The following is a 12,161-nucleotide window of genomic DNA, read 5'->3' as shown; positions in this document are numbered from 1 at the left end:
AGCAAGAGTCATTGCCTTTGGTGATGAGGCACATTACTTTTCAGGCAATTCCTTTGTCTAGGCCCCAAAATCCTCATTTTTACCGTTTTAATAATGTTTGTTTTCTTTATAACTTTTAATCTAAAAGTTAGAATAAGGTACCATTTGTTTTGGAACGTCTCTTAAAGATAGTAATTTTCAATTTGGCAATTATCTCAATTTTTTTGCTCTTTTGATAAAATTTACTATATTACCACATAATTTCATGATTAGCACAAATTAAAGTTTTAGTGTGCTTTCCTAGTTGCCCTTGTTGAGTTGGCAAAGTATTACTGATTCTCATATGTGGGTATTTTTGAATAAGACACTCAATAAGTGTGAATTTTATTGTAAAAACTATTGTTTGCAGTATTAATTACTCGACCACATGTCATCTATTGCTGGTGCAATTGATTTTGACCTCCATTGTAGGTCTCACTATGAAATACTTAGACCATTCACATCAGCTTATGTTAAAATTCATATTTGTTTTAGCATAATAATCTATTTTTTTTTTCAATTTTATATAACCACTTTTCAAAAATAAGCAATGAAACAATTTTGGATAACTATATTCTGATTTTTTTTCTTTTTAATTTTTATTATTATTAAAATTAACAAAAATTTATTTAAATAATAAGAGGGATTATGAGGGTTGACTATGAGTAAAAGGCTCTAACTCTCTTTCTCTCTATTGTTATTGCTTAACGAAGCACTTGACAATGGACAGAGGTATTGATTTGAGTGAGTTAGCAAAGTTGACTAAAATAACAAACTTCAAACTTTAAAAACTGAAATGATTTTTGGGAAAAGTAAGCGGATGAAAAATGGATTTTTTCCAGAATAAAATTTTAAGTAGTACTTCTCTTTAGTAATTCATACTAAAATATCATTCTTTTTATTTTCTTTATAATTTGATATTTACCATTGACAGGTAAGAAGTTATATGGGATTAAAAAGATAAAAGAAAAAAAAAAAAAGACAAAAATACTATTTTGGTTATGTGGGGGTCAAAAACTTTAGAAAGGGATTTTGAACAAAAGTTCTTAATCAACACAACTAATTTCTAAAAAAATTAGAGATATGAATCCACAATGGAAAAATTAAACAGATAGCTAAAGGGAAAAGGAAACTATATCATGCGTTTATATATATATGAAAAGGAGTGTTCTCGTGATACAAAGAGGGATTCTGAGGGTTGAATATAAGTAAAAAAGCTCTAACTCTCTTTCTCTTTATTGTTCTTGCTTATGTCCTTTTTTTTAATGGATCCCCTTTCCTATTACTCTTCCCTTCTTCTTTTATAGCCATATCTCTTCATTCTCCAGTTGTCTAGCTCTTAGTTGGATTTGAGGGGTACTTGTCCTATAAGCCCCTTGCGCTGCCATTTCTTGATCATGAAGAAGGACTTTTGGGGTGTTTTCATTGTTCAGGCCAGTTATTAAATATTTAATGAGACTGACATTAAGTGGGAGAAGCTCATTAATGCAAAGATGTTACGTTGAGCTTCACATTTTCTTCGATTTGTTCATTGGGAGAAAGGTGAGCAAAGGATGGCCCCGGCTTAAGAGGAAGGTCGCTCCTCGGCTAGTATCCATGTTCTCAGGAAAGAATGGTTCCGCGAATTACCATGGTAGTGTGCCTAGATGGTCTTCGGGAAGGATGGGTATAGTAGATTACTTCAGCTATAGGCCTAAATGGTCTTCCTATCAGAAGTCCCTTTTATCTCTTGTTAGACTCCAGGCCGGGTCCACTCCTTGGATTTAGGTTCACTCCCCCACAGGTTCCCTACATTTTGGGAATACAATCAATTTAGTCCGTATTATTTTCAACTTGCTATTAATTTGGTTCCTACCATCAACTCACTAACTGAGAGGAAAAAAAAAGTTTAAAAATATCCTTAAAAAACCTGAATAAAGATAATTGTTAATCTTTTTCTTTATTATTATTTTTAATAAAAATAACTTTAACTAGAACTAAAATGATTTAGACATGGAAAGACTTCGTTAGAATTCAAATGAAAAAAAAGAAATACCATGCATGAATATATATTTTTATTAAATTTTTTAGAGCAAAAAAGATGCTTAAGTAGGAGAAGTTTGTAACCACTGTTACTGGGTTACTTGGAAAGTATTCATTTAGTTGGAAGTTATTGAGAGGAAATTGTTGTTGATTGTGTGAGTAGGGTGGTTTTTTTTTTTAATTTCTTTTTTGAGAAATAGAGTAAGGTGGTTTTTTTTTTTTTTTTTTTTTTTTTTTTTCAAACTACTAAATACACACACTCTTTAATTACACTTTTGGTTGTGTGCGTGGAGTGGGAGGTTTTTGTGATATAGTTTTTTGCTTAAAAATGTTGTTGAATTACAGTTCTATCCTCTCTTTTTTTAAAATTTTTTTTAAGAGTATTTATTTTTCGAGAAACTTTTTTATTTTTATTTTTTTTAAGAGTAAGACTATCTAATTAAATTGGAATATTTTGATAACTCAAAAAAGTAATAACTAACTTTCCAAATCTTCTTAATATATAGAGATAAATGAATTTTAGAGGTTGTGGTTGAAATACTTATCTAATTTGCAGGTGAAGATTCGATGAAATTAGAAATTGATTGTTTGTTTGTTTGTTTTTTTTTTTTTTTTTTTTTTTTTTTTTTGAGTGTACTATGTGTTTTATTTCCAAGAAAATGAAAAAAAAAAAAAGAATGTAGAATAAGTTCTTAAATTTTTTTTTTTCTATATTTTGTAAGCCACGTGAGCTTCAAGTATATCAATTATCAATTGTGTAATTCATTAGTCATGTGAAAATTTTCCATTTGCAGGTTAACAGTAAAGATCAAATTAATATTTACTAAAATCCAGGTACCAAATTAATTGTCACCCTAAAATGTAGTGGCTAAATTTTTTATTTTTTATTTTAAATCTTATTTTTTCACTTATGTGCCATGCAGTTAACTGGGCCTTTTCTATGGGTAGAACAGATTGCAGATATGAGCCCATTGTAGACCCTACTCCAGCCCACACCGACCCGAATACTCAGCCCAAAAAACATAAAACCATGGCACCCATTAGGGTTCCTTCTCTGTAACCATATATATTCACAAGCAGCTTCGTTCACAAAACCTTGCTGCCTTTGCAGAGAGCTTAGAGAGACAACAGACTTGCTCTACTTGTACACCACACCCGAACAAAAATGGTTTGTACATCTTCTCTCTCGATATTATCGTTTGTTGTATTATCGTTTGTTGTTGGTTTTTTTTTTTAATAAAATTTATTTTAAGGATATGAAATTGGCTAATGAATATTGTGTGTTTTGTTCACTGTCCAAATGGGTTTTAAGGGTTGTATTCGTTTGGGTTTTGGTTATTTCAAATGGGTTCTTTTTAATGTTGAAGATATGTCAGAACAAGGATTTGGGTGTTCGAATATGTAGATTATGTGTATGGTTTTTTTGATCTCTTAGTACAGTTATACGGTTGTTTGGTTTTTCTGTGGATTCATAAACTAAAAATGTATTAAACAGCTACAAACAAGTTTGAGAATAAATATAATGATGATTTTGTCATGGGGTTGTTACAAAAATGTATGGTATATGTTTGATTTACATAATTGGTGGAGATTAGGAAGTTGGGATTTGCTTAACTATTATCTTTTCTAAGTCTAGAATACATATATGATAGCCCTACCCAATGCACAAAGCTCCCACTGGTGTCTGAGAGAGTTAATTGGTAGGTGACTTTACCTCCAATTTTGTTTTGGAGAGGCTGATTAAAATGACATCTCTCCATGTTTGATGAAAAGAGAGGCTTTATGATAACCCATCATCCATCATTTTCTTCAGTTGGGTAGGGCTGAGATCTTCTTATGTAACTCTGCATTTTATGGTTTGCCACTATTCAAAACTGGCCCATGATGGGCACCTACATTTTATTGCATGTTGTAAAATCCATAAAGTTTGTATTGATAATTGTTTTCTCCTTCGTTCCCACACAATCCCGATCCCTCTATTGAATGCCTGGTTTGTGTTAGTGCTAGATGTCAGCTCTGTCAAGTATTTGAAAAACTGATTTGTGCAACTAAGTGCTTATGTGGGCTAGAAAACTTAGCATGTAGGGACTAGGGACCATCCTCTGAATTTGATTGAAGAAAACTTATAAAAATCCACCTCTGTTGCTTGATGAAAGCTTCCATCCGTATTCCTGTATGGCAGTAGCATATATATAGTGTCTTACGTTTTTTTTTTTTTTTTTCATAGGTGATTCTCCAGCTTTAAATTTTAATATTGGATATCCTTCATTAGATTCAAAATCTAGAGTGGAAACAAAGTGAAATAGGTCAACATTGATTGTGAACACAGCTCTTTATTCGATGGAAGAAACTTCTTTTCCTTAATTGATGTTTTATCTTTGTGGTGATTCTTATTCTTGAGAATTTTAACTTTTGTCAAATCTATTAGGTGAAATGTCTAAATTTTATTTTCAACTGAAACTTAAATCATGTAACTCTGAGAGAAAGCATGTGAAAAACAACTTTATATTGTAAGTGGGAAACACTCTTTGCTAATAACAAGCCCTAAGGGTGATTGGATTCTTCCATTTGCCTTGGTTTAAATATGCCCAGCCTGTGTAGCCTGACTATAAATTCAGAAAAATGATGTGGCCATGAGGAGAGATATGTAAAGTTTTTGGTGGATTGCTCTGCTTTGTGTATGAATTGTATTTAACCCATTTATGTATAGTATACAAGAATATTTGGCTTGTTTTAAGTTTTTGAAATTAATATGTTTTGTGTGTCTACAACAGGCTAGAGGGTTGAAGAAGCACTTGAAGAGGCTCAATGCCCCTAAGCATTGGATGCTTGACAAACTTGGTGGTGCATTTGTAAGTCAAAACTTCTGTACCTAGTTGCCTCTGGAATGATTTTTGTATTCGTCTTATCTCTCAGTTTATATGTTGAATTCAGGTTCCTTTTTGTTCAATGTATTTTATTTTTCTTGTTTAGGCTCCCAAGCCTTCATCTGGACCTCACAAATCTAGGGAATGCCTGCCATTGATCCTTATCTTGCGAAACAGATTGAAATATGCTCTCACATACCGTGAGGTCATTTCCATATTGATGCAACGACATGTTCTGGTTGATGGGAAAGTCAGGACAGATAAGACCTATCCCTCAGGTTTCATGGGTATGCACATCCTAATCTTCCTGTTGTAAATTATCGACTTATTTTTTTTTTATCTTTACTTGTTTTTAGTACCAATGCAATACACTAAATCATCATGAGAAGAATGCTCATTTGTACCTATGCAGTAATCATCTATATCTTCTCAACTGAAAGAAACGCTCACTAGCTAGCTGGAGTAGTGGGGGGCCCTTTTTGGAGACATACTGAAAAACATGCCTATTTTTTCTTTTTTTTTTAACACATCTATATGATGCAGTTACAAATTTACTAATTGATGGGTGCTGCAAAGGAAAATGTTGAATTACTATAACCACAATCTGCTTGATGATATAATTTTATTTACACTATGTATTGCTACTACATTAGGAAAAAATGTCATTTAAATCTTCCACACTCATTTTTTCCTGAACTATCTGACCTAGCCAATATGATTGGCGGGTGGCTCATTAGTTTTGTGGCATTGAGAGTTTTTGTTGCTTCCTTGTATTTATGACTGCCGCAAGTTCCCTGTTTTAAAATTAAGTTCTGTGGTGTTATTGGTTAGAAATTTAATGTTATGCTTATAATCTGCTTTCCTTCTAACAGATGTTGTTTCAATCCCCAAGACTAATGAGAATTTCCGTCTGCTTTACGACACTAAGGGTCGATTCCGTCTTCACTCAATCAGGGACGAAGAGGCAAAGGTATTATCTTCAGTCTCTTGAATATATTCTCAAGTTTTTTTTTTTCTTTTTTTTTTCCATTGTAAAAATTAATGTATATCTATAACTGAGGCTTCAAAAATTGAGAGTGACATGATTCCTAGTGAATATATATCATCTTATTGTGCATAATAGATGAAGTTGTAACATCATCTGCCTAGCTTCACAATTTTGTATCACAATATTGTATGGATCCTTTGAAGCTGGAGTTATTATGGATCCTGTTAGGATTATTCTGATCAACTGAATGTCTCTCTGCAGTTTAAGCTCTGCAAAGTCAGGTCGGTGCAGTTTGGGCAAAAGGGCATCCCATACCTCAACACCCATGATGGGCGAACCATCCGCTACCCAGACCCTCTCATCAAGGCCAATGACACCATCAAGCTGGACTTGGAGAGTGGCAAGATCACTGATTTCATCAAATTTGATGTTGGGAATGTAGTCATGGTGACTGGTGGAAGAAATAGAGGCCGTGTCGGAGTAATCAAGAACAGAGAGAAGCATAAGGGAACCTTTGAGACAGTCCACATCCAGGATGCTACTGGGCATGAATTTGCTACTCGTTTGGGCAATGTGTACACTATTGGCAAGGGGACAAAGCCTTGGGTTTCCCTTCCTAAGGGCAAGGGAATAAAGCTAACCATCATTGAAGAGGCCAAGAAGAGGCTTGCAGCTCAAGGGGCAGCCACAGCTTAAATGAACATGGTGAAAATAACCTTCAAACTTATCTGATGGTTATTTGTTTTTGTAGCTCTGACCTTTTAGCTCCTTAAATTATGTTCATTTTTTTTATCTGTTTCATGCTTGGTAACAATAATATAGTTGTTATGAGATCTTGATGCTTGTTTGTCTTGGTTTTCTGTAGAAGCTCTGAATTGGGTATTCAATTCTTTTGAGTTAATATTGTGAGGTTCAATTTGATATTTGATAATCAGAGTTTTATCCTTATGTTGCATGAGGATTGTGTGTAGATTCAGAGAAGTTGTACTAATTGCTATAGGCAAACTTCTTCACCCACTCATATTATTTAAAGAGACTTTTGCATGCAATAGATGAAATGCATATGCTAGAAAGGACATGGATGTTTGGTTGTAAAAAAATTCAAATAACCAAGTAGTAGATTTTTGAGAGTATAGAATTAGAACTCTCATACTTTTTTATGTTACTTCGATATCTTGCAATTTTAATTTATATTGTCTTTTAAGTAATCCAAAGATTCCAAACCAACTCATTATCAGAATTTTTAAATGACAAATACTTTTGAACGTTATTAAATACTATTCATTTTTTAAATTAACTTCATATATATAGATTTAAAGAAAAATACTGAAAAGTCAAATTCTAACAATATTATAAATGTCGGAGAGGCTTGAATTAACATTTGATTACCTAAAAGGTGGGTATTAGAATTGCAAGAATTCTGGATTGAGATGTTCAAAGGAATTGCAATTTTTTTCAAGAAGTTTTTACTGAGTTTTAAAGTGCCCCAGCATTTAGAATCTGATGATTGGGAAACAAAAATGATGGGAGGATTCTTGACGGTCGTTTTCAGAAAAAGTGTTGCGAGCCCAATTCCAATTTATTTCTTTTAAGTACGGACCATTCTTATGAGCCCAATTCCAAAAATAGTGTGAAGCGTATAAGTACTTTTATAGACCATTTTTATGAGCCCAAAATGTGGGTTTTGGTAAAAGTGGGCTGGGGCTTCTTGCAAAACTTAAGGCCCATATAAAAGATGTTTTGTGCGTTCTTGGCTGGTTTCTATTGCATAGAGTAGCTTCCCGAAGGACCAAAAGGTAGCTAATCACATTGAGTCAAACATTTCCCTTAATAATGATAAAAAGACAAGCCTTCCTTTTACTTGAATAAAGCAAATATGACCATAATTATTAGTTTAACATCACGGAGGACCATGGCCTCAACCATTACCCATAAGCCTTTCCCTAAGAACATCCTAGATTTACTATGAAAACCTTCCATCAGATCTAACACAATTAATCTCATTTTGGCCTTGAAACCCTAACTTCATAACAAAATCTATTCAACAACAAACCAGCATTAACATTTGAGGTCTTGTGATGAAAATAGTGGCACAAAAGAGTTTTCTCTCTCTCTCTCTCTCTCTCTCTCTCTCTCTCACCACTTTTCTCAAATTTCCCTTAGTGTTGTAAGCATTTTGTTGCACCCATTGCTGTTTAGTATTTTGATTTCCATCTTGCAACATACCACTAGCCTATATTTAATTATTTATCACATATTGAAATTTTGGGCTTGAGTCTTCTAATTTAATCATATTTCAAATAATCAGAAGTTTTGGGTTCGCTTTAGCATTTTGGCCCTCATTACAAAATGATCATCAACAAGGATATTAGAGGCTTAAGACCCTAGAGTAGAATTGGCAAAATATGTTGAATTATTGAAGATTTTCTATTGTACAAATTCGGCCAAAAATTTTGTATTTCAACTAGCATCTCTTGATGTTATTAACCTAAATGTTTAGGAAAGCCTAATCAAATATACAAAGACAAGCCATTTTTTTTTTTTTTTTTGAGAAGGGAGACATGCCAAATCGTGATTGTAATTTGCAATACAACGCCGACTCACCGACTCTTATACAAGACGTGGCTTTTTTTTTTTTTTTTTAATAGGAAACGTAGCCTAATTTGAAAGACATTTGAAAAACGTGTATCAAACAAAAGGGGTTTACATATATATTATATAGTATAACCTCTTTGACCATTCAAAATTCCAGAGCTCATTGGATCTTAGCTAAGCTAAGAACACGTTAAAACATGGTCGATGGCTCAGAATAATCATTGACATATAAAAAACAGAAATAAGTAAATGTCAAAAAAAAAAAAAATTGTAATAATACTTTGACACTTTAGGAGTTCTAATATTGAAAAATTGCTGATGATTTTTTTCTTTCTTCACATTATGTAACACCCACAAATTTCAATTCAAAAAAAATTTATATTTAACCCGCAATAAGAAATTTCAAAAGAAATAAATTCATTATCATGATCAAAATACATGGTAATTCATCTAATTTCCACCAATATATATATATATATATATAAACTCTTCAATATTTAATCGTAAACTAAAAAACTCAAAAAACTCCTTATAAAATCAATGTTTTTAAAGTAAAACTTAAAAAAACTCCTAACACAATAATTTGTTTGAAGAGGTACAAAATATTGTTGGGAATAACAAAGCGCATTAGGTTCGCATAAAATAAGAAGCAATTAGAAAATTAAAAATGGTAGATAAATATAAGTTTTTTTTTTTTTTGAAAAAAATATAATGAAAAGGGAAAGGGGTTCTAACATAAGGCACACCACAACTCCAAATGTAAGAATATAAAATAAATTTATTTTTTTCAAATAAATTCAATAGATATTGACATAAAATTTTAGAGGAAACAAGGAGAACAAGATAGTTGTGTATACAATTAATGCAAAACATCGCAAATACAATATGACATACTCTGTGTACTGTCCTTGTAGGGAGGGTAACACTCACTTATTGTTTCCACTGGAAAGGTCAGTGAAAATAAATAATCAACAGTGAAATTCTAACACCTATCTTCACCACATACAACCTCCACAACACAAGAATGTATTCAATCCATTAATTATTTTATTTTATTTTATTATTATTATTATATATATATATATATACACACACTCAAATTACACATAATGTAACTTTAGTTAATGTAATGTTGCTAAATAATTTTATATCAGATTTAAAAAAAAAAAAAAAAAAAAAAAAAAAACAAAACAAAAAAAATCGCCAGGTAGAATACATTGTTTCCTCTTACCTTTTATTCTTGCAAAGTATTAAGATAATCTGAAAACAATATATACCTATTATAAGATATATATATATATATATATTTTTTTTTTTTTTTTTTGCACTTCACAAAACATAATTCATGGACCAAATAATAAATAACATTTAATTTATGCAAAATATGATATGCATGTTAAAAACAAAAACAATGAATAGTTCAATGATGTGATTTTCAAAATATAAATTCAAGAAAATATTATTATGTAGTGTAAAACTTTTTAAAAAATAAACAGTTATATCATTCCCAACCTATACTCTCTTTTTTCTTTCTATGTATATGTGTGTGAGAGAGAGAGAGAGAGAGAATTCTTTCAATAATTTATTAATAAGAAACACACACAAGCCCGCCTTCAATGAATGTCATATGTTCAATGACTACAATTATTTGTAGAATAGAAAATTTCTTCCTCCCCAAGCTGGTCCCATTAAATTATGGCACTTACCATCACCATCATTATTTCTATAATTTGATGCTTAAGCTTTGTCTAGAGAGAAGAAAATAGAACCAAGTTTTCCATAAACTCGAAGGTAAGGTGGTTGAACCGAACATGTATAATGAATCTCGATAAAAATGGAGACAATCTTATATATTAATGTTGACGCAAACTTATATGTGTAATCTTTGAGGATACTCTACCAAAATCAACACACATCATGGTTTACATTGTGGAATAAGAATGAAACTAAATCTCATTTATTTATGTACAGTGCCTAAAACATATGATATGATATGAGATTTTGTTATAAAATAAAATAAAATAAAACTATTTTATTATTCGTGCTCAGATGAGTTAATTTTTTAACACAGCGTATTTAATCTATATAAATAAACAATATCTTTATTCCATAAAAATTGAATTTTAAATATAAAATTTTATAGTGGTTAGAGAATAGAAGTTTTGGATTTTTTCTATAGTTTTTTTTAGTATATAAATAATTCGATAGTTATCTAAGAGAAGTATTTGTCTATTTGAATCCTGAATGTTCTTGTGAAAAAAACCAAAAGATATATATATATATATATATATATATATATATATATATAGAGAGAGAGAGAGAGAGAGAGAGAGAGAGAGAGAGTTAAGAGAAAATCCAATTATATTTTAATTTGAATTCTCAATTTTTTGCCATTTGTCCTTGTAAGTTTTTAATTTTTGTGGTAAGTAAATTATTAAGTGTAAAAACTGAAAAGTCTAAACCAATTAAATTCTAAATTATATATATAATGAGAAATCATTACATATTTTAAAAATATATGGCTTGAAAAAGTGTAAACTAATAGTATGTATAATTTGAACATCTTTTTTTTTTTTTTTTAAGATGTATAATTTGAATTATACAATTGTGATTGTTTTTAATTATATCCGTGTATATGTATAACGCTACACACTAGTTTCAGTTAACTACCTAGCTCTTGACTTAAGGTTTGTTTGAGATCCGCTTATTTTGCTAAAATTAAAAATTTTTTGCTGAAAGTACGGTAGATAAAGGTAAAAGTTAGCTGAAATAGTACAGTAAGATCATAAATAGTACCAAAAAGTGCAATGAGACATCTGAATAGTAGCAAAAATAAAATGAATAGTAAAATAAGTTGACAAAAATAATTTTTGTCAAACACACACTTAATCTGGAAATTATGTTATCAAATATTTTATACTTAATTAGAGACATAAAATATTTTCATCTAGGATTTTTTTTTTTTTTTTTGGGTCATTAAAAATTAGATTAGATTTGACCGACCTTTTTTTTTGTTGGTTGAGAAAAAGATTAGACCTGACTATTCAACCGTCAAAAAAACAGGTTTTTTTTTTATGGGTAATACAAATCCTGGTTGATTTTACACGTTAGTATGATGAGCAGAAAATGAGGAAGAATCGGTGGCGGATTCTCAGTTCCTAGGTATTACTATTATTATTGCATATTAAAAATCACCGTTACAAACATGTGATCCTAGCTGAGGTCCACGTAGCATGTGATGCCACTCATTTTCCTAAATGAGATTCAATTATTAAAATTTAAAAGTACGGAGTTGTTTTATTTAATTAATTAATGATATTATAAAAAAAATTAATTTATTAACGAGTGCGGTTAAACTATAATATTTTAACAACAATTTCACAATAAAATTTAAGTGACAAGTTTATACTGGTTTTTCTTCTTATTGACATCATTTTTTTTAACCTATTATGAAGAGCTTATAATTAAAATTTAATAAACCATTTTAGAAATTTTTATTTTTATTTTTTAGAATTTCAATCTATGACATCTATTCCTGATAATAATTCTTTATTATCATATTAAAACACCAATTGATTTTTTATATAAGCGAGGCTTAAATCTTAAATTTCTTATTCAATCATCAGAAATTTTATCAGTTGAATTAACTGAAACCCACATTTTATGAAAGT

General features: G+C 30.6%; 1 protein-coding gene across 1 annotated transcript; it reads left to right on the top strand.

Moving 5' to 3' along the window:
• Positions 1–3,046: 3,046 nt before the first annotated feature.
• LOC126706535 (40S ribosomal protein S4-3) lies at positions 3,047–6,826 on the top strand. Its single transcript, XM_050406057.1, has 5 exons — positions 3,047–3,208; positions 4,815–4,892; positions 5,014–5,194; positions 5,780–5,877; positions 6,157–6,826. The coding sequence occupies exons 1-5, from the start codon at positions 3,206–3,208 to the stop codon at positions 6,589–6,591; spliced, it is 795 nt and encodes a 264-aa protein (XP_050262014.1). The 5' UTR covers positions 3,047–3,205; the 3' UTR covers positions 6,592–6,826.
• Positions 6,827–12,161: the final 5,335 nt, after the last annotated feature.

The sequence above is a fragment of the Quercus robur genome, chromosome 11, assembly GCF_932294415.1.
Source record: "Quercus robur chromosome 11, dhQueRobu3.1, whole genome shotgun sequence".
NCBI lineage: Eukaryota > Viridiplantae > Streptophyta > Magnoliopsida > Fagales > Fagaceae > Quercus > Quercus robur.
The sequence above is the reverse complement of the archived record's forward strand: the minus strand, read 5'-3'. Positions and strand labels throughout refer to the sequence as shown.